At 49.8% G+C, this 25,902-nt stretch overlaps 2 protein-coding genes across 2 annotated transcripts in view; one reads left to right on the top strand and one right to left on the bottom strand.

Annotated features, from left to right (window-relative positions):
• The first annotated feature begins 6,304 nt into the window (after positions 1 to 6,304).
• TUBA3E (tubulin alpha 3e) lies at positions 6,305 to 24,709 on the top strand. Its single transcript, XM_063936038.1, has 5 exons — positions 6,305 to 6,590; positions 9,428 to 9,650; positions 10,077 to 10,225; positions 21,766 to 22,446; positions 24,257 to 24,709. The coding sequence occupies exons 1-5, from the start codon at positions 6,588 to 6,590 to the stop codon at positions 24,551 to 24,553; spliced, it is 1,353 nt and encodes a 450-aa protein (XP_063792108.1). The 5' UTR covers positions 6,305 to 6,587; the 3' UTR covers positions 24,554 to 24,709.
• The window catches only part of IMP4 (IMP U3 small nucleolar ribonucleoprotein 4), a 54,080-nt gene continuing 52,882 nt past the window's right edge, over positions 24,705 to 25,902 (bottom strand). Inside the window, exon 9 of the mRNA XM_063936039.1 lies at positions 24,705 to 25,652. Within this exon, the coding sequence (XP_063792109.1) occupies positions 25,540 to 25,652 (113 nt within the window). The 3' untranslated portion in view covers positions 24,705 to 25,539. The remainder of the gene's footprint in view (positions 25,653 to 25,902) is intronic.

Genomic DNA, 25,902 nt, shown 5'->3' with positions numbered 1-25,902 from the left:
CATACACAGTGTGTGTATATATATATATATATATGTACACAGCTATGAGGCATATATATTACGTATAGGATTAGTATATAGATATGAGGCATATACGGTATATATAGGATTAGTATATAGATATATGAGGCATACACAGTATATATATATATATATATATATATACACACAGCTATGAAGCATATATATATTACGTATAGGATTAGTATATAGATATGAGGCATATACAGTATATATAGGATTAGTATATAGATATGAGGCATACACAGTGTATGTATATAATAAGAATTTACTTACCGATAATTCTATTTCTCGGAGTCCGTAGTGGATGCTGGGGTTCCTGAAAGGACCATGGGGAATAGCGGCTCCGCAGGAGACAGGGCACAAAAAAGTAAAGCTTTACTAGGTCAGGTGGTGTGCACTGGCTCCTCCCCCCATGACCCTCCTCCAGACTCCAGTTAGGTACTGTGCCCGGACGAGCATACACAATAAGGGAGGCATTTTGAATCCCGGGTAAGACTCATACCAGCCACACCAATCACACCGTACAACTTGTGATCTAAACCCAGTTAACAGTATGACAACAGAAAGGGCCTCTTAAAGATGGCTCCTTAACAATAACCCGAATTAGTTAACAATAACTATGTACAAGTATTGCAGATAATCCGCACTTGGGATGGGCGCCCAGCATCCACTACGGACTCCGAGAAATAGAATTATCGGTAAGTAAATTCTTATTTTCTCTATCGTCCTAAGTGGATGCTGGGGTTCCTGAAAGGACCATGGGGATTATACCAAAGCTCCCAAACGGGCGGGAGAGTGCGGATGACTCTGCAGCACCGAATGAGAGAACTCCAGGTCCTCCTTTGCCAGGGTATCAAATTTGTAAAATTTTACAAACGTGTTCTCCCCCGACCACGTAGCTGCTCGGCAGAGTTGTAATGCCGAGACCCCTCGGGCAGCCGCCCAAGATGAGCCCACCTTCCTTGTGGAGTGGGCTTTTACAGTTTTAGGCTGTGGCAGGCCTGCCACAGAATGTGCAAGTTGAATTGTGTTACAAATCCAACGAGCAATCGACTGCTTAGAAGCAGGTGCGCCCAACTTGTTGGGTGCATACAATATAAACAGCGAGTCAGATTTTCTGACTCCAGCCGTCCTTGCAATGTATATTTTTAAGGCTCTGACAACGTCCAACAACTTGGAGTCCTCCAAGTCGCTAGTGGCCGCAGGCACCACAATAGGTTGGTTCAGATGAAATGCTGATACCACTTTAGGGAGAAAATGCGGACGAGTCCGCAGTTCTGCCCTATCCGAATGGAAGATTAGATAAGGACTTTTATAAGATAAAGCCGCCAATTCAGATACTCTCCTGGCAGAGGCCAGGGCTAGTAACATAGTCACTTTCAATGTGAGATATTTCAAATCCACCTTTTTCAATGGTTCCAACCAATGGGATTTGAGGAAATCTAAAACTACATTTAGATCCCACGGTGCCACCGGAGGCACCACAGGAGGCTGTATATGCAGTACTCCCTTGACAAAAGTCTGGACCTCAGGGACAGAGGCCAATTCTTTTTGGAAGAATATTGACAGGGCCGAAATTTGAACCTTAATGGATCCCAATTTGAGACCCATAGATAATCCTGATTGCAGGAAATGTAGGAAACGACCCAGTTGGAATTCCTCCGTCGGAACCCTCCGATCCTCGCACCACGCTACATATTTTCGCCAAATGCGGTGATAATGTTTCACGGTGACTTCCTTCCGTGCCTTAATCAAGGTAGGAATGACTTCTTCTGGAATGCCTTTCCCTTTTAGGATCTGGCGTTCAACCGCCATGCCGTCAAACGCAGCCGCGGTAAGTCTTGAAAAAGACAGGGACCCTGCTGTAGCAGGTCCCTTCTCAGAGGTAGAGGCCACGGTTCGTCCGTGAGCATCTCTTGAAGTTCCGGATACCAAGTCCTTCTCGGCCAATCCGGAACCACTAGTATTGTTCTTACTCTTCTTTGCCGTATGATCTTCAATACCTTTGGTATGAGCGGCAGAGGAGGAAACACATACACTGACTGGTACACCCAAGGAGTTACCAGTGCGTCCACAGCTATTGCCTGTGGATCTCTTGACCTGGCGCAATATTTGTCCAGTTTCTTGTTGAGGCGAGACGCCATCATGTCTACAATTGGTCTTTCCCAACGGTCTATTAACATGTTGAAGACTTCTGGATGTAGACCCCACTCTCCCGGATGAAGATCGTGTCTGCTGAGGAAGTCTGCTTCCCAGTTGTCCACGCCCGGGATGAACACTGCTGACAGTGCTATCACGTGATTCTCCGCCCAGCGAAGAATCTTGGCAGCTTCTGCCATTGCACTCCTGCTTCTTGTGCCGCCCTGCCTGTTTACATGGGCGACCGCCGTGATGTTGTCCGACTGAATCAACACCGGCTTTCCTTGCAGGAGAAGTTCCGCCTGGCTTAGAGCATTGTAGATTGCTCTTAGTTCCAGAATGTTTATGTGAAGAGACTTTTCCAGACTCGTCCATACTCCCTGGAAGTTTCTTCCTTGTGTGACTGCTCCCCAGCCTCTCAGGCTGGCGTCCGTGGTCACCAGGATCCAATCCTGAATGCCGAATCTGCGGCCTTCTAATAGGTGAGCCTTCTGCAACCACCACAGAAGTGACACCCTTGTCTTTGGTGACAGGGTTATTCGCAGGTGCATCTGCAGATGCGACCCTGACCATTTGTCCAACAGATCCCTTTGGAATATTCTTGCATGGAATCTGCCGAATGGAATTGCTTCGTAAGAAGCCACCATTTTTCCCAGGACTCTTGTGCATTGATGTACTGACACTTTTCCTGGTTTTAGGAGGTTCCTGACCAGATCGGATAACTCCTTGGCTTTTTCCTCTGGAAGGAAAACCTTTTTCTGAACCGTGTCCAGAATCATTCCTAGGAACAGCAGACGAGTTGTCGGGATTAAATGGGATTTTGGAATATTCAGAATCCACCCGTGTTGTCTTAGCACCTCTTGAGATAGTGCTAAAGCTGTCTCCAGCTGTTCTCTGGACCTTGCCCTTATTAGGAGATCGTCCAAGTATGGGATAACTAATACACCTTTTCTTCGAAGAAGAATCATCATCTCGGCCATTACCTTGGTAAAGACCCGAGGCGCCGTGGACAATCCGAACGGCAGCGTCTGAAACTGATAGTGACAGTTTTGAACAATGAACCTGAGGTACCCCTGGTGTGCGGGGTAAATCGGAACGTGTAGATACGCATCCTTGATGTCCAAGGATACCATAAAGTCCCCTTCTTCCAGGTTCGCTATCACTGCTCTGAGTGACTCCATCTTGAACTTGAACTTTTTTATGTAGAGGTTCAAGGACTTCAGATTTAGAATAGGCCTTACCGAGCCATCCGGCTTCGGTACCACAAATAGAGTGGAATAATACCCCTTTCCTTGTTGTAATAGGGGTACTTTGACTATCACCTGCTGAGCGTACAGCTTGTGAATGGCTTCCAACACCCTCTCCCTTTCGGAAGAGACGGTTGGTAAGGCAGACTTCAGGAAACGATGAGGAGGATCCGTCTCTAATTCCAACCTGTACCCCTGAGATATTATCTGCAGGATCCAGGGGTCTACCTGCGAGTGAGCCCACTGCGCGCTGTAATTTTTGAGACGGCCCCCCACTGTCCCCGAGTCCGCTTGAGAGGCCCCAGCGTCATGCTGAGGTTTTTGCAGGAGCCGGGGAGGGCTTCTGTTCCTGGGAAGGAGCTGCCTGTTGGTGTCTCTTCCCTCTTCCTCTGCCTCGTGGCAGGTACGACAAGCCCTTTGCTCTCTTATTTTTGTAGGAGCGAAAAGGCTGCGGTTGAAAGGTCGGTGCCTTTCTCTGTTGGGGAGTGACTTGAGGTAAAAAAGTGGATTTCCCGGCAGTAGCCGTGGCCACCAAGTCTGATAGACCAACTCCAAATAACTCCTCCCCTTTATACGGCAAAACCTCCATGTGACGTTTTGAATCCGCATCGCCTGTCCACTGTCGTGTCCATAAGGCTCTTCTGGCTGAAATGGACATAGCACTCACCCGAGATGCCAGTGTGCAAATATCCCTCTGTGCATCACGCATATAGATAAATGCATCCTTTATTTGTTCTAACGACAGTAAAACATTGTCCCTATCTAGGGTATCAATATTTTCAATCAGGGATTCTGACCAAACTACTCCAGCACTGCACATCCAGGCAGTTGCTATAGCTGGTCGTAGTATAACACCTGCATGTGTGTATATATTCCTTTGAATAACTTCCATCTTTCTATCTGATGGATCCTTAAGTGCGGCCGTCTCAGGAGAGGGTAACGCCACTTGTTTGGATAAGCGTGTGAGCGCCTTGTCCACCTTAGGGGGTGTTTCCCAGCGCGCCCTAACCTCTGGCGGGAAAGGGTATAATGCCAATAACTTTTTTGAAATTATCAACTTTTTATCAGGAGCAACCCACGCTTCATCACACACGTCATTTAATTCTTCTGATTCAGGAAAAACTGTTTGTAGTTTTTTCACACCATACATAATACCCTGTTTTACGGTATCTGTAGTATCAGCTAAATGTAACGTCTCCTTCATTGCCAAAATCATATAACGTGTGGCCCTACTGGAAAATACGTTTGAATTTCTACCGTCGTCACTGGAATCAGTGCCCGTGTCTGGGTCTGTGTCGACCGACTGAGGCAAAGGGCGTTTTACAGCCCCTGACGGTGTTTGAGGCGCCTGGACAGGCATTAATTGATTGTCCGGCCGCCTCATGTCCTCAACTGACTGTTTAAGGGAAGATAAACCATCACGTAATTCCACAAATAAAGGCATCCATTCTGGTGTCGACCCCCTGGGGGGTGACATCTGCATATTTGGCAATTGCTCCGCCTCCACACCAATATCGTCCTCATACATGTCGACACCACGTACCGACACACACCGCAAACTCACAGGGAATGCTCTAATGAAGACAGGACCCACTAGCCCTTTTGGGGAGACAGAGGGAGAGTCTGCCAGCACACACCACAAAGCGCTATATATACAAGGGATATCCTTATATTAAGTGCTCCCTTATAGCTGCTTTAATATATATATATATAGCCATTAATGTGCCCCCCCTCTCTGTTTTACCCTGTTTCTGTAGTGCAGTGCAGGGGAGAGACCTGGGAGCCGTTCTGACCAGCGGAGCTGTGACAGAAAATGGCGCCGTGTGCTGAGGAGATAGGCCCCGCCCCTTTTTCGGCGGGTTCTTCTCCCGCTATTTTTCCAGTCAGGCAGGGGTTAAATATCTCCATATAGCCCCTATGGGCTATATGTGAGGTATTTTTAGCCTTGTATAAGGTTTATATTTGCCTCTCAGAGCGCCCCCCCCCAGCGCTCTGCACCCTCAGTGACTGCCCAGTGAAGTGTGCTGAGAGGAAAATGGCGCACAGCTGCAGTGCTGTGCGCTACCTTATGAAGACTGAGGAGTCTTCAGCCGCCGGTTTCCGGACCTCTTCACGCTTCAGCATCTGCAAGGGGGTCGGCGGCGCGGCTCCGGGACCGGACTCCACGGCTGGGCCTGTGTTCGATCCCTCTGGAGCTAATGGTGTCCAGTAGCCAAGCAGCAAATCCACTCTGCATGCAGGTGAGTTTACTACTTTCCCCCTAAGTCCCACGTTGCAGTGATCCTGTTGCCAGCAGGACTCACTGTAAAGAAAAAAACCTAAACTAAACTTTCTCTAAGCAGCTCTTTAGGAGAGCCACCTAGATTGCACCCTTCTCGTTCGGGCACAAAATCTAACTGGAGTCTGGAGGAGGGTCATGGGGGGAGGAGCCAGTGCACACCACCTGACCTAGTAAAGCTTTACTTTTTTGTGCCCTGTCTCCTGCGGAGCCGCTATTCCCCATGGTCCTTTCAGGAACCCCAGCATCCACTTAGGACGATAGAGAAATATATTTATTATATATATGTACACAGCTATGAGGCATATATATTACGTATAGGATTAGTATATTTATTGATAGATGCGGGGAATATATGAGAGGGGATTATTATTAGTGGCTTTGTTATACACGTTATGGCAGTTCCCTATTACTGACTGACTGACAGAGCGGTTACGCCGCCCGCATCACCTCAGCCACTGCCAGTTTGTGATGTGATGACGTTGACGAGTGACCGACCGTTATCATTACTGCGGGAGGCGAGCTTCCCGCGCGATGGCCCGTGACCAGCAGCTAGCCAATCATAAGCCACGGAGGCACCGGGCAGCTTACCAACGAATCAGCCCGAGATGAGAGCGCATCGCAGTGGGCGGGGCCTGCACAAATAGACTCTTTAGATCCCCCATATGAGAGTGACTGACAGGAGTCCTTTCCCCGCCCACCAGTACAGCCATAGCCAATCAGCGGCGGGACACATGCACGAGCGCGCGGCGGCTGGGGGAATAGGGTGCGGCTGAAGGCGGGGCAGCCGGCAGTTGGCGAAGCAGCGAAGGAGGGAACGGACCGTCACACAGACAGCAGCAGCCGAGGCCGAGAACAACGCAGCATCCTCTACGTAGCGACAGACTCCAGTCATCACCATGGTAAGACCGCGGTCCCTGCCTCCCCCCACCCGGGGACCCGTACACCGGCGGCCGCCGGGCCCAGCTAGCGGGGGAGACAGCCGTCACTGTGCGGGAGGATGCCAAGATGTCATCGGAGGCTAGCGGGATACATAGCTGATCTGTGATTGGCTGATGCGGGAGTACAGAGATGCGCAGTGATTGGCTGGGAGGGATGTAGAGACCCGGCTGCGGTAATTGTCCCATCTTCCATTATGCAGCATCTTGTGCTCTAGCTGTACGTGCCCGCTCCCTGATCTCTGTCCATTCCCAGCCCGCTCCCTCATCTCTGTCCATTCCCAGCCCGATCTCTGTCCAGTCCCTGATCCCAGTCCATTCCCTGTCCCTGATCCCGGTCCAGTCCCTGATCCCGGTCCAGTCCCTGATCCCGGTCCAGTCCCTGATCCCGGTCCAGTCCCTGATCCCGGTCCAGTCCCTGTCCCTGATCCCGGTCCATTCCCTGTCCCTGATCCCGGTCCATTCCCAGTCCCTGATCCCGGTCCATTCCCAGCCCGCTCCCAGTCCCTGATCTCAGTCCATTCCCTGATCCCGGTCCAGTCCCTGCTCTCTGTCCATTCCCAGCCCGCTCCCAGTCCCTGATCTCGGTCCATTCCCTGATCCCGGTCCAGTCCCTGATCTCTGTCCATTCCCAGCCCGCTCCCAGTCCCTGATCCCGGTCCATTCCCAGTCCCTGATCCCGGTCCAGTCCCTGATCTCGGTCCATTCCCAGTCCGTGATGGTTCTTTCAGTCCCTGACGGTGCTCTCGGTCAGGTCCCTGATAATGCTCTTTGTTCGTTCCCTGTCCCTGCTGATGCTCTTTGCCCATTGCCATGGCTCCCTGCTGCATTTATGTCGGTATACTGTGAAGTAACATCAGAAACCTTTATGATGTACTGAATATAATTCATTACATAACGTAGGGGCATATGTAGTTCATGCTGAAAAACCCCAGGTGGGGCAGATATTGGGGCAGGGCTGGCATTGGCTGCTGTACAGTAATGCGTGAGATTAGGGCTGGCATTGGCTGCTGTACAGTAAGGAGCGAGATTGGGGCTGGCATTGGCTGCTGTACAGCAAGGCGCGAGACCGGGGCGGGGCTGGCATTGGCTGCTGTACAGTAAAGTGCGAGATTGGGGCGGCGCTTGCATTGGCTGCTGTACAGTAAGACGTGAGATTGGGGCGGGGCTTGCATTGGCTGCTGTACAGCAAGGTGCGAGGGCGGGGCTGGCATTGGCTGCTGTACAGTAAAACGTGAGATTGGGGCGGGGCTGGCATTGGCTGCTGTACAGTAAAACGTGAGATTGGGGCGGGGCTGGCATTGGCTGCTGTACAGCAAGGTGCGAGGGCGGGGCTGGCATTGGCTGCTGTACAGTAAGGTGCGAGATTGAGGCGGGGCTGGCATTGGCTGCTGTACAGCTAGGCGTGAGACTGGGGCGGGGCTGGCATTGGCTGCTGTACAGTAAGACGTGAGATTGGGGCGGGGCTGGCATTGGCTGCTGTACAGCAAGGTGCGAGGGCGGGGCTGGCATTGGCTGCTGTACAGTAAGGTGCGAGATTGAGGCGGGGCTGGCATTGGCTGCTGTACAGCTAGGCGTGAGACCGGGGCGGGGCTGGCATTGGCTGCTGTACAGCAAGGCGCGAGATTGGGACAGTGCTGGCATTGGCTGCTGTACTGTAAGGCGAGAGATTGGGGCGGCGCTGGCATTAGCTGCTGTACAGCAAGGTACAAGATTGGGGCGACGCTGGCATTAGCTACTGTACCACAAGGTGTGAGATTAGGGCGACGCTGGCATTAGCTACTGTACCACAAGGTGCGAGATTAGGGCGTGGCTGGCATTGGCTGCTGTACAGCAAGGCGCGAGATCGGGGCGGGGTTGCCATTGGATTCTGTTCAGTAAGGAATGAGACTGGGGCTGACATTGGCTGCTGTACAGTAAGGAATAAGCCTGGGGTTGCCATTGGATTCTGTTCAGTAAGGAATGAGACTGGGGCTGACATTGGCTGCTGTACAGGAAGGAATGAGACTGGTTGGCATTGGCTATAGTACAGCAAGGTGTGAAATTGGGGCGGGGCTGGCATTGGCTGCTGTACAGTAAGGAGTGCGATTGGGGCGGGGCTGGCATTGGCTGCTGTACAGTAAGGAATGGGGCTGCCATTGGCTGCCCTCCATACATATAACAGATGAATCAGATTCCGACCGCCGATTTCACGGGGATCTGCAAAATCCCAGATTTAGATTGTCCAACATGTTGAATTTGACGATCACATGACGGAGTCATCAGCCCAACAGGGAATTGCCTCAATTAAATATCGATATCTGGGCCCCTTCAGGCATGAGATTTGGGCTGAGGTGGGCCTGGCAGACCTGGGTATTGTGTCACCATGTGAGCTGCAATTGACGTAGGGAATATAAATAGCGGGAGGGTAATTATGTGGTCAGTGATTGGCAGCTTGGAGAAACGTAATGGGAAGGTGGAGAACAATTCTGATTCGCTGAAACTTCATAGTGAAGAGCAGTGAGCGACCACATCTAAGGAGGACGTATCGGGATGATGTCACGGGCCATTACACGGAAGGGTGTGACCCGCCTGCCAATCAGGTCCAAAGTGTGCAGCCCCCACACACCCACCAATTTCTGCAGAATGGCTCCCCACCTGGAAAAACCACCGCCCCTGTGTTAGCTGGTAGAGGAAGATTGGGACCATGTTTTCTAGTGGACTAAATGAGATATATATATATATATAAGATCATCTACAACTCTTGTTTATGTCAGACTCCTGTACTAAGGAAACTGAGAATCCTCCTTTTATTATTGCAGCGTGAGTGTATTTCCATCCACATTGGCCAAGCTGGCGTCCAGATGGGCAATGCATGCTGGGAGTTGTACTGTCTGGAGCATGGAATCCAGCCTGATGGACAGATGCCCAGTGATAAAACCATTGGTGGTGGAGATGACTCTTTCAACACATTCTTCAGTGAGACGGGAGCTGGAAAACATGTCCCCAGGGCTGTCTTTGTGGATTTGGAGCCCACTGTGGTTGGTAAGTGATGACGTTTGATAACTAATATCTCCAATTCCATCTTAGGGGAGAAATCAATTCAACATGATGTGATGGTTCCGACACATCGCACGTTTCGCCCCGCACCATGTAGAGGGGTGCAGTAAAAGTTACGATGTTGGTGGTAACTTAGCTGCCTGATGTGACCAGCCAATCGCATCACCTGTAATTGAATTCCTGCCTTTAATAATGTGCTGGAGGGAGACTTCAGTGGGATGACCAATCAGAAGCCACATGCAGACAGTGCAGCTTTTGATTGGTTTTCCCACTCAGACACGCCCTCCACAGGCATTTTATTGGCCTGAAGTGTTCTACTGCCGAGAACGGTCATGTACATTCTGAAGTCTAGCTGGGAGGATGTGTATATATTGCAGAGATGCAGCATCACGTGTGTGTATTTCTCTGTAGATGAAGTGCGCACTGGGACATACCGTCAGCTCTTCCACCCAGAGCAGCTGATCACAGGGAAGGAAGATGCGGCCAACAACTATGCACGGGGACATTACACCATCGGGAAGGAAGTCGTTGACTTGGTTCTAGACCGTATTCGTAAGCTGGTGAGTACGGAGGAAATGCTCTTCTACCTAAATATTTTTCTCTATCGTCCTAGTGGATGCTGGGGTTCCTGAAAGGACCATGGGGAATAGCGGCTCCGCAGGAGACAGGGCACAAAAAGTAAAGCTTTTCCGATCAGGTGGTGTGCACTGGCTCCTCCCCCTATGACCCTCCTCCAGACTCCAGTTAGATTTTTGTGCCCGGCCGAGAAGGGTGCAATCTAGGTGGCTCTCCTAAAGAGCTGCTTAGAGAAAGTTTAGCTAGGTTTTTTATGTTACAGTGATTCCTGCTGGCAACAGGATCACTGCAGCGAGGGACTGAGGGGAGAAGGAGTCAACTCACCTGCGTGCAGGATGGATTGGCTTCTTGGCTACTGGACATCAAGCTCCAGAGGGACGATCACAGGTACAGCCTGGATGGTCACCGGAGCCGCGCCGCCGGCCCCCTTGCAGATGCTGAAGACAGAAGAGGTCCAGAATCGGCGGCTGAAGACTCCTGCAGTCTTCTAAAGGTAGCGCACAGCACTGCAGCTGTGCGCCATTTTCCTCTCAGCACACTTCACACGGCAGTCACTGAGGGTGCAGGGCGCTGGGAGGGGGGCGCCCTGGGAGGCAAAATGAGTACCTATAAAGGCTAAAAATACCTCACATATAGCCCTAGAGGCTATATGGAGATATTTAACCCCTGCCTGATTTCTCAAAATAGCGGGAGACGAGCCCGCCGGAAAAGGGGCGGGGCCTATCTCCTCAGCACACGGCGCCATTTCCTCTCACAGCTCCGCTGGTCAGGACGGCTCCCAGGTCTCTCCCCTGCACTGCACTACAGAAACAGGGTAAAACAGAGAGGGGGGGCAAATTTATGGCGATATTTTTATATAACAAAGCAGCTATAGGGGAGCACTTATTATAAGGCTATCCCTGATATATATATAGCGCTTTTGGTGTGTGCTGGCAAACTCTCCCTCTGTCTCCCCAAAGGGCTAGTGGGTCCTGTCTTCATTAGGAGCATTCCCTGTGTGTCGGTACGTGTGTGTCGACATGTATGAGGACGATATTGGTGTGGAGGCGGAGCAATTGCCAAATATGGGGATGTCACCTCCTAGGGGGTCGACACCAGAATGGATGCCTTTATTTATGGAACTACGGGATAGTGTCAACACGCTAAAGCAGTCGTTTGACGACATGAGACGGCCGGACAATCAATTAGTGCCTGTCCAGGCGACTCAAACACCGTCAGGGGCTGTGAAACGCCCTTTGCCTCAGTCGGTCGACACAGACCCAGACACAGGCGATGACTCCAGTGGTGACGGTGACGAATCAACCGTATTTTCCAGTAGGGCCACACGTTATATGATTTTGGCAATGAAGGAGGCGTTACATTTAGCTGATACTACAGGTACCACTAAACAGGGTATTATGTGGGGTATGAAAAAACTACCTATAGTTTTTCCTGAATCAGAAGAACTAAATGACGTGTGTAATGAAGCGTGGGTTGCCCCTGATAAAAAGCTGATAATTTCAAAGAAATTATTGGCATTATACCCTTTCCCGCCAGAGGTTAGGGAGCGCTGGGAAACACCTCCTAGGGTGGACAAGGCGCTAACACGCTTATCTAAACAAGTGGCGTTACCCTCTCCTGAGACGGCCGCACTTAAAGATCCATCAGATAGGAGGATGGAAAATATCCAAAAAAGTATATACACACATGCAGGTGTTATACTACGACCAGCTGTAGCAACTGCCTGGATGGGCAGTGCGGGGGTAGTTTGGTCAGAATCCCTGATTGAAAATATTGATACCCTGGACAGGGACAATATTCTACTGTCGTTAGAACAAATAAAGGATGCATTTCTTTATATGCGTGATGCACAGAGGGATATATGCACACTGGCATCACGGGTAAGTGCTATGTCCATTTCGGCCAGAAGAGCTTTATGGACGCGACAGTGGACAGGCGATGCGGATTCAAAACGGCATATGGAAGTTTTGCCGTATAAGGGGGAGGAGTTATTTGGAGTCGGTCTATCAGATTTGGTGGCCACGGCTACAGCCGGGAAATCCACCTTTCTACCTCAAGTCACTCCCCAACAGAAAAAGGCACCGACTTTTCAACCGCAGCCCTTTCGTTCCTTTAAAAATAAGAGAGCAAAGGGCTATTCATATTTGCCACGAGGCAAAGGTCGAGGGAAGAGACAGCAACACGCAGCTCCTTCCCAGGATCAGAAGCCCTCCCCGGCTTCTACAAAAGCCTCAGCATGACGCTGGGGCTTCTCAAGCGGACTCGGGGACGGTGGGCGGTCGTCTCAAAAATTACAGCGCGCAGTGGGCTCACTCGCAAGTAGATCCCTGGATCCTGCAGATAATATCTCAGGGATACAGGTTGGAATTAGAGACAGATCCACCTCGCCGTTTCCTGAGGTCTGCTTTACCAACGTCCCCCTCCGAAAGGGAGACGGTGTTGGAAGCCATTCACAAGCTGTACTCTCAGCAGGTGATAGTCAAGGTACCTCTTCTGCAACAAGGGAAGGGGTATTATTCCACTCTTTTTGTGGTACCGAAGCCGGATGGCTCGGTAAGGCCTATTCTAAATCTGAAGTCCTTGAACCTGTACATAAAGAAGTTCAAGTTCAAAATGGAGTCACTCAGAGCAGTGATAGCGAACCTGGAAGAGGGGAACTTTATGGTATCCTTGGACATCAAGGATGCGTATCTCCACGTTCCAATTTACCCCTCACACCAGGGGTACCTCAGGTTCGTTGTACAAAACTGTCACTATCAGTTTCAGACGCTGCCGTTCGGATTGTCCACGGCACCTCGGATCTTTACAAAGGTAATGGCCGAGATGATGATTCTTCTTCGAAGAAAAGGCGTATTAATTATCCCATACTTGGACGATCTCCTAATAAGGGCGAGGTCCAGAGAACAGCTAGAGATGGGATTAGCACTGTCTCAAGAAGTGCTAAAACAGCACGGGTGGATTCTGAATATTCCAAAATCCCAGTTAATGCCGACAACTCGTCTGCTGTTCCTAGGGATGATTCTGGACACGGTTCAGAAAAAGGTTTTTCTCCCGGAGGAAAAAGCCAAGGAGTTTTCTCTAACGTCCTAAGTGGATGCTGGGGACTCCGTAAGGACCATGGGGAATAGCGGCTCCGCAGGAGACTGGGCACATCTAAAGAAAGCTTTAGGACTATCTGGTGTGCACTGGCTCCTCCCCCTATGACCCTCCTCCAAGCCTCAGTTAGATCTCTGTGCCCGAACGAGAAGGGTGCACACTAGGGGCTCTCCTGAGCTTCTTAGTGAAAGTTTTAGTTTAGGTTTTTTATTTTCAGTGAGACCTGCTGGCAACAGGCTCACTGCATCGAGGGACTAAGGGGAGAAGAAGCGAACTCACCTGCGTGCAGAGTGGATTGGGCTTCTTAGGCTACTGGACATTAGCTCCAGAGGGACGATCACAGGCCCAGCCATGGATGGGTCCCAGAGCCGCGCCGCCGGCCCCCTTACAGAGCCAGAAGACAGAAGAGGTCCGGAAAATCGGCGGCAGAAGACATCCTGTCTTCACCAAGGTAGCGCACAGCACTGCAGCTGTGCGCCATTGCTCCTCAGCACACTTCACACTTCGGTCACTGAGGGTGCAGGGCGCTAGGGGGGGGCGCCCTGAGCAGCAATAAAAACACCTTGGCTGGCGAAAATACATCACATATAGCCCCCAGGGCTATATGGATGAATTTTAACCCCTGCCAGAATCCATAAAAAAGCAGGAGAAAAGTCCGCGAAAAAGGGGCGGGGCCTATCTCCTCAGCACACTGGCGCCATTTTCCCTCACAGCTCAGTTGGAGGGAAGCTCCCCTGGCTCTCCCCTGCAGTCACTACACTACAGAAAGGGTTAAAAAAGAGAGGGGGGCACTAATTAGGCGCAGTATTAACAATACAGCAGCTATAAGGGGAAAAACACTTATATAAGGTTATCCCTGTATATATATAGCGCTTTGGTGTGTGCTGGCAAACTCTCCCTCTGTCTCCCCAAAGGGCTAGTGGGGTCCTGTCCTCTATCAGAGCATTCCCTGTGTGTGTGCTGTATGTCGGTACGTTTGTGTCGACATGTATGAGGAGAAAAATGATGTGGAGACGGAGCAGATTGCCTGTAATAGTGATGCCACCCCCTAGGGGGTCGACACCTGAGTGGATGAACTGTTGGAAGGAATTACGTGACAGTGTCAGCTCTGTATAAAAGACAGTGGTTGACATGAGACAGCCGGCTACTCAGCTTGTGCCTGTGCAGACGTCTCATAGGCCGTCAGGGGCTCTAAAGAGCCAGTTACCTCAGATGGCAGATATAGACGCCGACACGGATACTGACTCCAGTGTCGACTGTGAAGAGACAAATGTGACTTCCAGTAGGGCCACACGTTACATGATTGAGGCAATGAAAAATGTTTTACACATTTCTGATAATACGAGTACCACCAAAAAGGGGTATTATGTTCGGTGAGGAAAAACTACCTGTAGTGTTCCTGAATCTGAGAAATTAAATGAGGTGTGTGATGATGCGTGGTTTTCCCCCGATAACAACTGATAATTTCTAAAATGTTATTGGCATTATATCCTTTCCCGCCAGAGGTTAGGGTGCGTTGGGAAACACCCCCTAGGGTGGATAAAGCGCTCACACGCTTGTAAGGGCTCTACCCTCTCCTGAGATGGCCGCCCTTAAGGATCCTGCTGATAGAAAGCAGGAGGGTATCCTAAAATGTATTTACACACATACTGGTGTTATACTGCGACCAGCAATCGCCTCAGCCTGGATGTGCAGTGCTGGGTTGGCGTGGTCGGATTCCCTGACTGAAAATATTGATACCCTACATAGGGACAGTATATTTTTGCCTATAGAGCATTTAAAAGATGCATTTCTATATATGCGTGATGCACAGCGGAATATTTGCCGACTGGCATCAAGTCTAAGTGCGTTGTCCATTTCTACCAGTAGAGGGTTATGGACACGTCAGTGGTCAGGTGATGCGTATTCCAAACGGCATTTGGAAGTATTGCCTTAATAAGGGGAGGAGTTATTTGGGGTCGGTCTTTCAGACCTGGTGGCCACGGCAACAGCTGGGAAATCCACGTTTGTACCCCAGGTCGCCTCTCAACATGAGAAGACGCCGTATTATCAGGCGCAGTCTTTTCGTGGACAAGCGGGCAAAATGTTCCTCATTTCTGCCCCGTGACAGAGGGAGAGGAAAAAGGCTGCAGAAATCAGCCAGTTCCCAGGAACAGAAACCCTCTCCCGCCTCTGCCAAGCCCTCAGTATGACGCTGGGGCTTTAAAGCAGAATCAGGCACGGCGGGGGGCCCGTCTCAGTGAATTTCAGCGCGCAGTGGGCTCACTCGCAAGTAGACCCCTGGATCCTTCAGGTGATATCTCAGGGGTACAAATTAGAATTCGAGACGTCTCCCCCTCGCCGTTTTCCTAAAGCCGGCTTTACCGATGTCTCCTTCTGACAGGGAGACAGTTTTGGAAGCCATTCACAAGCTGTATTCCCAGCAGGTGATAATCAAGGTACCCCTCCTGCAACAGGGAACGGGGTATTATTCCACACTGTTGTGGTACCGAAGCTGGACGGCTCGGTGAGACCGATTCTAAATCTAAAATCTTTGAACACTTACATACAGAGGTTCAAATTCAAGATTGAGTCACTCAGAGCAGTGATTGCGAACCTGGAAGAAGGGGACTACATGATGTCTCGGGACATCAAGGATGCTTACCTTCATGTCAAAATTTACCCTTCTCACCAAGGGTACCTCAGGTTTATGGTACAGAACTGTCACTATCAGTTCAGACGCTGCCGTATGGATGGTCCACGGCACCCCGGGTCTTTACCAAGGTAATGGCCGAAATGATTATATTCCTTCGAAGGAAGGGAATTTTAGTTATCCCTTACTTGGACGATTCCCTGATAAGGGTAAGATCCAGGGAACAGTTGGAGGTCGGTGTAGCACTATCTCAGGTAGTGTTGCGGCAGCACGATTGGATTCTCAATATTCCAAAATCGCAGCTGGTTCCGACGACTTGTCTTCGGTTCCTAGGGATGATCCTGGACACAGTCCAGAAAAAGGTGTTTCTCCCGGAGGGGAAAGACAGGGAGTTATCCGAGCTAGTCAGGAACCTCCTAAAACCGAGCCAAGTCTCAGTGCATCAATGCACAAGGGTTCTGGGTAAAATGGTGGCTTCCTACGAAGCAATCCCATTCGGCAGATTCCACGCAAGAACTTTCCAGTGGGACCTGCTGGACAAATGGTCCGGGTCGCATCTTCAGATGCATCAGCGGATAACCCTGTCACCAAGGACAAGGGTGTCCCTCCTGTGGTGGTTGCAGAGTGCTCATCTTCTAGAGGGCCGCAGATTCGGCATTCAGGACTGGGTCCTGGTGACCACGGATGCCAGCCTGCGAGGCTGGGGAGCAGTCACACAGGGAAGGAATATCCAGGGCTTATGGTCAAGCCTGGAGACATCACTTCACATAAATATCCTGAAGCTAAGGGCCATTTACAATGCTCTAAGCTTAGCAAGACCTCTGCTTCAAGGTCAGCCGGTGTTGATCCAGTCGGACAACATCACGGCAGTCACCCACGTAAACAGACAGGGTGGCACAAGAAGCAGGAGGGCAATGGCAGAAGCTGCAAGGATTCTTCGCTGGGCGGAAAATCATGTGATAGCACTGTCAGCAGTATTCATTCCGGGAGTGGACAACTGGGAAGCAGACTTCCTCAGCACGACCTCCACCCGGGAGAGTGGGGACTTCACCCAGAAGTCTTCCACATGATTATAAACCGTTGGGAAAAACTCGACAGGTATTGCGCCAGGTCAAGGGACCCTCAGGCAATAGCTGTAGACGCTCTGGTAACACCGTGGGTGTACCAGTCAGTGTATGTGTTCCCTCCTCTGCCTCTCATACCCAAGGTACTGAGATTGATAAGATGGAGAGGAGTAAGCACTATATTCGTGGCTCCGGATTGGCCAAGAAGGACTTGGTAACCGGAACTTCAAGAGATGCTCACGGAGGATCCGTGGCCTCTACCTCTAAGAAGGGACCTGCTCCAACAAGGACCCTGTCTGTTCCAAGACTTACCGCGGCTGCGTTTGACGGCATGGCGGTTGAACGCCGGATCCTGAAGGAAAAAAGGCATTCCGGATGAAGTCATCCCTATCCTGATCAAAGCCAGGAAGGATGTAACCGCAAAACATTATCACCGCATTTGGCGAAAATATGTTGCGTGGTGCGAGGCCAGTAAGGCCCGACGGAGGAAATTCAACTGGGTCGATTCCTACATTTCCTGCAAACAGGAGTGTCTATGGGCCTGAAATTGGGGTCCATTAAGGTTCAAATTTCGGCCCTGTCAATTTTCTTCCAAAAAGAACTAGCTTCAGTCCCTGAAGTTCAGACGTTTGTAAAAGGGGTACTGCATATACAGCCTCCTTTTGTGCCTCCAGTGGCACTTTGGGATCTCAATGTAGTTTTTTGGGTTCCAAAAGTCACATTGGTTTGAACCACTTAAATCTGTGGAGTTAAAATATCTCACATGGAAAGTGGTCATGCTGTTGGCCCTGGCCTGGGCCAGGCGCGTGTCAGAATTGGCGGCTTTATCCTGTAAAAGCCCTTATCTGATTTTCCATTCGGACAGGGCGGAATTGAGGACTCGTCCTCAGTTTCTCCCTAAGGTGGTTTCAGCGTTTCACCTGAACCAACCTATTGTGGTGCCTGCGGCTACTAGGGACTTGGAGGACTCCAAGTTGCTAGACGTTGTCAGGGCCCTGAAAATATGTTTCCAGGACGGCTGGAGTCAGAAAATCTGACTCGCTGTTTATCCTGTATGCACCCAACAAGCTGGGTGCTCCTGCTTCTAAGCAGACTATTGCTCGTTGGATTTGTAGTACAATTCAGCTTGCACATTCTGTGGCAGGCCTGCCACAGCCAAAAATCTGTAAATGCCCACTCCACAAGGAAGGTGGGCTCATCTTGGGCGGCTGCCCGAGGGGTCTCGGCTTTACAACTTTGCCGAGCAGCTACTTGGTCAGGAGCAAATACGTTTGTAAAATTCTACAAAATTGATACCCTGGCTGAGGAGGACCTGGAGTTTCTCTCAATTGGTGCTGCAGAGTCATCCGCACTCTCCCGCCCGTTTGGGAGCTTTGGTATAATCCCCATGGTCCTTACGGAGTCCCCAGCATCCACTTAGGACGTTAGAGAAAATAAGAATTTACTTACCGATAATTCTATTTCTCGTAGTCCGTAGTGGATGCTGGGCGCCCATCCCAAGTGCGGATTGTCTGCAATACTGGTACATAGTTATTGTTACCAAAAAAATCGGGTTATTGCTGTAGTGAGCCATCTTTTCTAGAGGCTCCTCTGTTATCATGCTGTTAACTGGGTTCAGATCACAAGTTGTACAGTGTGATTGGTGTGGCTGGTATGAGTCTTACCCGGGATTCAAAATCCTTCCTTATTGTGTACGCTCGTCCGGGCACAGTATCCTAACTGAGGCTTGGAGGAGGGTCATAGGGGGAGGAGCCAGTGCACACCAGATAGTCCTAAAGCTTTCTTTAGATGTGCCCAGTCTCCTGCGGAGCCGCTATTCCCCATGGTCCTTACGGAGTCCCCAGCATCCACTACGGACTACGAGAAATAGAATTATCGGTAAGTAAATTCTTATTATCCGATCTTGTCAGGAACCTCCTAAAACCAGGAAAGGTGTCTGTACATCAATGCACAAGAGTCCTGGGAAAAATGGTGGCTTCTTACGAAGCGATTCCATTCGGCAGATTCCACGCAAGAATTTTCCAAAGGGATCTGTTGGACAAATGGTCAGGGTCGCATCTTCAGATGCACCTACGGATAACCCTGTCTCCAAGGACAAGGGTGTCTCTTCTGTGGTGGTTGCAGAGTGCTCATCTATTGGAGGGCCGCAGATTCGGCATACAGGATTGGATCCTGGTGACCACGGACGCCAGCCTGAGAGGCTGGGGAGCAGTCACACAAGGAAGAAACTTCCAGGGAGTATGGACGAGCCTGGAAACGTCTCTTCACATAAACATTCTGGAACTAAGAGCAATATACAATGCTCTAAACCAGGCAGAACCTCTGCTTCAGGGAAAACCGGTATTGATCCAGTCGGACAACATCACGGCAGTCGCCCATGTGAACAGACAGGGCGGCACAAGAAGCAGGAGGGCAATGGCAGAAGCTGCAAGGATTCTTCGCTGGGCAGAGAATCATGTGATAGCACTGTCAGCAGTGTTCATCCCGGGAGTGGACAACTGGGAAGCAGACTTCCTCAGCAGACACGATCTTCACCCGGGAGAGTGGGGACTTCATCCAGAAGTCTTCCACATGCTGGTAACCCGTTGGGAAAGACCAATGGTGGACATGATGGCGTCTCGCCTCAACAAAAAACTGGACAGGTATTGCGCCAGGTCAAGAGATCCGCAGGCAATAGCTGTGGACGCGCTGGTAACGCCTTGGGTGTACCAGTCGGTGTATGTGTTTCCTCCTCTGCCTCTCATACCAAAAGTATTGAGAATTATACGGCAAAGAGGCGTAAGAACGATACTAGTGGTTCCGGATTGGCCAAGGAGGACTTGGTACCCGGAACTTCAAGAGATGATCACGGAAGATCCGTGGCCTCTACCTCTAAGGAGGGACTTGCTTCAGCAGGGTCCCTGTCTGTTTCAAGACTTACCGCGGCTGCGTTTGACGGCATGGCGGTTGAACGCCGGATCCTAAAGGAAAGAGGCATGCCGGAAGAAGTCATTCCTACTTTGATTAAAGCAAGGAAGGAAGTAACCGTGCAACATTATCACCGAATTTGGCGAAAATATGTTGCGTGGTGCGAAGATCGGAGTGCTCCGACGGAGGAATTTCAACTGGGTCGATTCCTACATTTCCTGCAATCAGGATTGTCAATGGGTCTCAAATTGGGATCTATTAAGGTTCAAATTTCGGCCCTGTCGATTTTCTTTCAAAAAGAATTGGCTTCAGTCCCTGAAGTCCAGACCTTTGTTAAGGGAGTGCTGCATATACAGCCTCCTGTGGTGCCTCCAGTGGCACCGTGGGATCTAAATGTGGTTTTGGACTTCCTAAAATCTCATTGGTTTGAACCACTAAAAAAGGTGGATTTGAAATATCTCACATGGAAAGTGACCATGCTTCTAGCCCTGGCTTCTGCCAGGAGAGTGTCAGAATTGGCAGCTTTATCTTACAAAAGCCCATATCTGATTTTCCATTCGGACAGGGCAGAACTGCGAACTCGTCCGCATTTTCTCCCTAAGGTGGTGTCAGCATTTCATCTGAACCAGCCTATTGTAGTGCCTGCGGCTACAAGTGACTTGGAGGACTCCAAGTTACTGGACGTTGTCAGAGCATTAAAAATATATATTGCAAGGACAGCTGGAGTCAGAAAATCTGACTCGTTGTTTATATTGTATGCACCCAACAAGATGGGTGCTCCTGCGTCTAAGCAGACGATTGCTCGTTGGATCTGTAGCACAATCCAACTTGCACATTCTGTGGCAGGCTTGCCACAGCCTAAATCTGTAAAGGCCCACTCCACAAGGAAGGTGGGCTCATCTTGGGCGGCTGCCCGAGGGGTCTCGGCATTACAACTTTGCCGAGCAGCTACGTGGTCAGGGGAGAACACGTTTGTAAAATTTTACAAATTTGATACTCTGGCTAAGGAGGACCTGGAGTTCTCTCATTCGGTGCTGCAGAGTCATCCGCACTCTCCCGCCCGTTTGGGAGCTTTGGTATAATCCCCATGGTCCTTTCAGGAACCCCAGCATCCACTAGGACGATAGAGAAAATAAGATTTTACTTACCGATAAATCTATTTCTCGGAGTCCGTAGTGGATGCTGGGCGCCCATCCCAAGTGCGGATTATCTGCATAAGTTGTACATAGTTATTGTTAACTAATTCGGGTTATTGTTAAAGGAAGCCATCTTTCAGAGGCTCCGCTGTTATCATACTGTTAACTGGGTTTAGATCACAAGTTGTACGGTGTGATTGGTGTGGCTGGTATGAGTCTTACCCGGGATTCAAAATCCTCCCTTATTGTGTACGCTCGTCCGGGCACAGTACCTAACTGGAGTCTGGAGGAGGGTCATAGGGGGAGGAGCCAGTGCACACCACCTGATCGGAAAAGCTTTACTTTTTGTGCCCTGTCTCCTGCGGAGCCGCTATTCCCCATGGTCCTTTCAGGAACCCCAGCATCCACTACGGACTCCGAGAAATAGATTTATCGGTAAGTAAAATCTTATTATTGGGCGGCAATGTGTTCCATGGCCCTGTACAGTCCTATGTGGTGGTTTATAGCCGTCGGCTCTGCAGACGGTCCCTGCTATGTTTAGTCCGTATAAATGTCTTTGTCTGCAGCCACCCCTATTGTCCCTGAATGACGGGCGCTGCTGCAGTGTGACATGGCGGAGACGCCTACGCAATGTCACCAGCTTAAAGTGTTGTACTACTGGTGACATGATGTGTATCTTCTCTCCGCAGGCTGACCAGTGCACAGGGCTACAGGGCTTCTTTATCTTCCACAGCTTTGGAGGAGGCACTGGCTCCGGATTTGCCTCCCTTCTCATGGAGAGACTTTCCGTTGATTACGGGAAGAAGTCTAAGCTTGAGTTTGCCATCTACCCAGCGCCACAAGTCTCCACAGCGGTGGTGGAGCCGTATAACTCCATCCTGACCACCCACACGACCCTGGAGCACTCCGATTGCGCTTTCATGGTGGACAACGAAGCCATCTACGACATCTGTCGCCGGAACCTGGACATTGAACGTCCAACATACACAAATTTAAACCGCCTGATTGGGCAGATTGTGTCTTCCATTACCGCCTCCCTAAGGTTTGACGGAGCTCTGAATGTGGATCTCACTGAATTTCAGACCAACCTTGTTCCATATCCTCGCATCCACTTCCCACTGGCCACATACGCCCCGGTAATCTCTGCAGAGAAGGCCTACCACGAGCAGCTGTCTGTCGCCGAGATCACCAACGCTTGCTTCGAGCCGGCAAACCAGATGGTGAAGTGTGATCCTCGTCACGGCAAATACATGGCTTGCTGCATGTTATACAGGGGGGACGTGGTGCCCAAGGACGTCAACGCTGCCATTGCAACCATTAAGACAAAGCGCACCATCCAGTTCGTAGACTGGTGTCCTACAGGATTCAAGGTCAGTCCCAGTGCTCAGAAGGGTAATCCAAAATCTACATTCCTGTGGTGGTGGTGGTGAGGCAACTGATATTAATCATACTCTTAAGTCAGAGGTTCCAAAACCTCGCCATTACAGTCCATGTTTTAAGGATATCCATGGTTGGGCCCAGTTGGTTAAATCAGTTTGACTGGGGTACTAGTGAAGTTACGGCGGGGTTTGGGAAACCTTGCTCTAAATGCATGTATCTAGTGTTCACTCCAGGGTTCTTTGTGGCATCGTGCTGCCCCCTGAGGATGGTACAGTAGAATTCTGAATGGCAAAATGATCATATGTGCTGTAATATAATACCCCAGTTCACATTAGGCCACACTGTAGTATTGTCTTTACAGAAGAATGAGAACTATAGTGGGTGTGCTATCTGCGCCCTCCTTTCTGACTCCCGGTTAGTCCTGTAAGCGGTTGTGTGCCTCCCAGTGGCTGGGTGATGTCCGGGCGCCTGGCTGTTTATGGCTCTGTGGTGGCTTCCAGCCTCTATCTGCACCATAACCTGTAAGTGCAGGGCCCAATCCAGCACTTCCGAAATGGGCAGGGTGCGATGCCCCACCAATGATGCCTAGTGTAGACACTGCATATCCTCTGCACATACTGGAGGCCTGTCATTGTGCTAGAAACTAGTACCTCATGCCTCAGCTAGTGTTCCTTCTAGGCTGTTTCTGCAGGGTGCTGCACCCTGCCCTTTTTCAGTGCACCCTGCAGGACCATAAATCACCCCCTTGTATACAGAATGCAACAGTCAGAGTGCATGTTACAATGTTATTGTCTACTCCTTGCCCATCTCTGAAATTGGAACTCAATTTCTATCCTTAGCCAACTGGATGGCAGATGAGGCACTGTAAATGGCATCACCTCTGTGGCTGCCTGCATAACACAGCACTCTGATATAGAGGGAAAGAACAGGGTAAGCAGTGAGCATGTACTGCTTACAGGATTTCCCTAGTAGAACAGATTTTATTTTAACCCTCTGCGTAACTTTTCCGTTTTATAACACATACGGATTATAACCACTTCAGCACTGGAGGAGACATTTACGATTATCTACTTATGTATATGCTACAGTCAATCTTTCAAGAAGACTGGACATATAAAGTATGGTTCTCAGAACAGATGTTGGGTGTCATATGTATGTATGTGTATATGATATACTAAGGGGAAAATGTATGTACAAAAACTATAAACATATGCGCTATGCTTTTTGCGCAAAGCGTCACATCAAAAATGTGCCCTCCTCAATGATCAGCACCCTGCCCAGCAATACCACTAGACATTAGTGACCTGATGGGTGCATATTGGTTAAGCGAACCCACATTACTGTGTATTTACCTGGGCTGTAATAAATAGTGGGGCAAATGTATTAAGCCAGGAGATGGCATAAGTGATAAACCAGTGATAAGTGCAAGGTGATAATGCACCGGCCAATCAGCTCCTAACTGTTCATTTACATACTGGAGCCGATTGGCTGGTGTGTTTATCACCTTGCACTTATCACTTCCTTACGTCTTCTCCAGGATAATACATCTGCACCAGTGTGCTCTGTAACAGCAGCTAAAACCTTGTGTTACGTTTTTATAGCAATATAACAGGACGGCAAGTCTGGAACTTCTCTAACCCACAATGATTCCTCTCGCTGGCTTGTGTACGTTGCCCAGGGTAACCTCCAATGTGTTAGTCTATCATATAGAGTAAAAGCTGGTGAGGTTGACATTACCCCCGAGTAGCCCTAATTGTGTCCCACACTATAAGTGGTAACCGTGATCTGTTTTCTGTACAGGTGGGGATCAACTACCAGCCCCCGACGGTGGTGCCAGGAGGCGATCTGGCCAAGGTGCAGCGCGCTGTGTGCATGCTCAGTAACACCACCGCCATCGCGGAGGCCTGGGCTCGGCTGGATCACAAGTTCGACCTCATGTACGCCAAGCGCGCCTTCGTGCACTGGTACGTGGGGGAGGGGATGGAAGAGGGGGAGTTCTCCGAGGCCCGAGAAGATCTGGCTGCTCTGGAGAAGGATTACGAAGAGGTGGGCGTGGATTCCGTGGATGAGGAGGCTGAAGAGGGAGAGGAGTACTGAGGTGTAAAAGTGTTACTAATGCTAAATGCTTGTTGAGTTTAAAATTTGTGAAATAAGTTTAAATGTTTTAATTAAATTACTTCTGTTGTATAATAGCCAGTTCTGCTTTACCCTTCCGAGAGTGACACAAATAAACAGAACAAAGTGATGATAAAAGGCTGAAATCATTTACTATAGTAAAACACACCATGTGATGATCTGACGGAAAAGTCACCAAGAGTTCTCCAGTGGCGCAAATGTCACTGACTTCCACAGCTCCGCCCACTTATTGCAGGATGTGAGTAATGAGAAACTTAACAGTAGCTGGACCCTAATTGGCTTAATTAAAGTGCTTGTGTGATGACTTGTGTACAGATGGTGATCATCGCCTGAGGCTGGCAGGAAGTGATGATCACATGGGATGGAGGGGATGACAATGTAACAGGAAACTGCAGGGTTATGATCTCTGGGTGCCTCGCAATGCGGGTATTACTACCTGGGATGTTTGCGACTTGGAACGTTGCATAGATGCACACGGCTAAAAGTTGCAAGAGCTATCTCCAAAACTCACTTGCATTCGCTCCCAAATCAGGGATTCTATAATAACCGTATAATCAGTGGCACATAAGAATTACACAGGGTCTGTGGCTGACTTCAGCAGATCGCTTGGTTTTTATCAGCCACAGAAGCTGTGTAATTCAGGTCTCCCTTATTAAAGGGACATTATAGCAACCCTAAGCTTACTTTACTGACAGTGTGTCTATAATATAGTCTGAGCCCAACAGCTTACATTCTGAGGATTTCCAGAAACAGGTAGGATAGATACTGGTTCAGTCACATGGACTAAGTCACCTGTGCATGATTAAGGAAATCCTGAAAACCTGGGGTGCTGGAATGATCTGAGCAGTTCCTGACAGGTAACGCTCCAATTGGAAGAAGTTCTACCGTTGGCACCAGGCTAGAAAAGAAATCTTTATTTACACTCCACAGACAGATGCGCAGAGACGTCATTCAATGCTGAGGTATTTCCTCTTCTTAGCGGTGTTGGTGTACGGGTGCCAGCGCCACTCCACTTCTGCCGTGTTCTCATTCTCCAGGGTGCCCAATCTAATCATATACACTGTAAATGGAACGTGGAATTAGTCCAACTAGTGACAGATCAATGCTACAGTAACATTTGATTAATAGCTGTAGCATCCCAGCCGTTGGTAAATCCCGCCTGGCAGTCTCCCCTGGGCTGGCTGAGGTCACATGACACATGGCAGGCAGCAGCGGCTGGATCATGTGAGTAGGGCTGATCATCCTATACATCTGTCCTAACCCCCTTTAGCCAATGTCTGCATTTCCCATAAACACTCCAGTGGTGACCG

Source organism: Pseudophryne corroboree, chromosome 8 (genome assembly GCF_028390025.1).
Source record: "Pseudophryne corroboree isolate aPseCor3 chromosome 8, aPseCor3.hap2, whole genome shotgun sequence".
Lineage (NCBI taxonomy): Eukaryota > Metazoa > Chordata > Amphibia > Anura > Myobatrachidae > Pseudophryne > Pseudophryne corroboree.
The sequence above is the reverse complement of the archived record's forward strand: the minus strand, read 5'-3'. Positions and strand labels throughout refer to the sequence as shown.

Excerpts from the sequence above, each read along its gene's own strand:
- TUBA3E (XM_063936038.1), top strand. Across the intron at positions 9,651-10,076 it reads TTTGGAGCCCACTGTGGTTG|ATGAAGTGCGCACTGGGACA; the intron begins GTAAGTGATGAC and ends ATTTCTCTGTAG. Across the intron at positions 10,226-21,765 it reads TAGACCGTATTCGTAAGCTG|GCTGACCAGTGCACAGGGCT; the intron begins GTGAGTACGGAG and ends TTCTCTCCGCAG.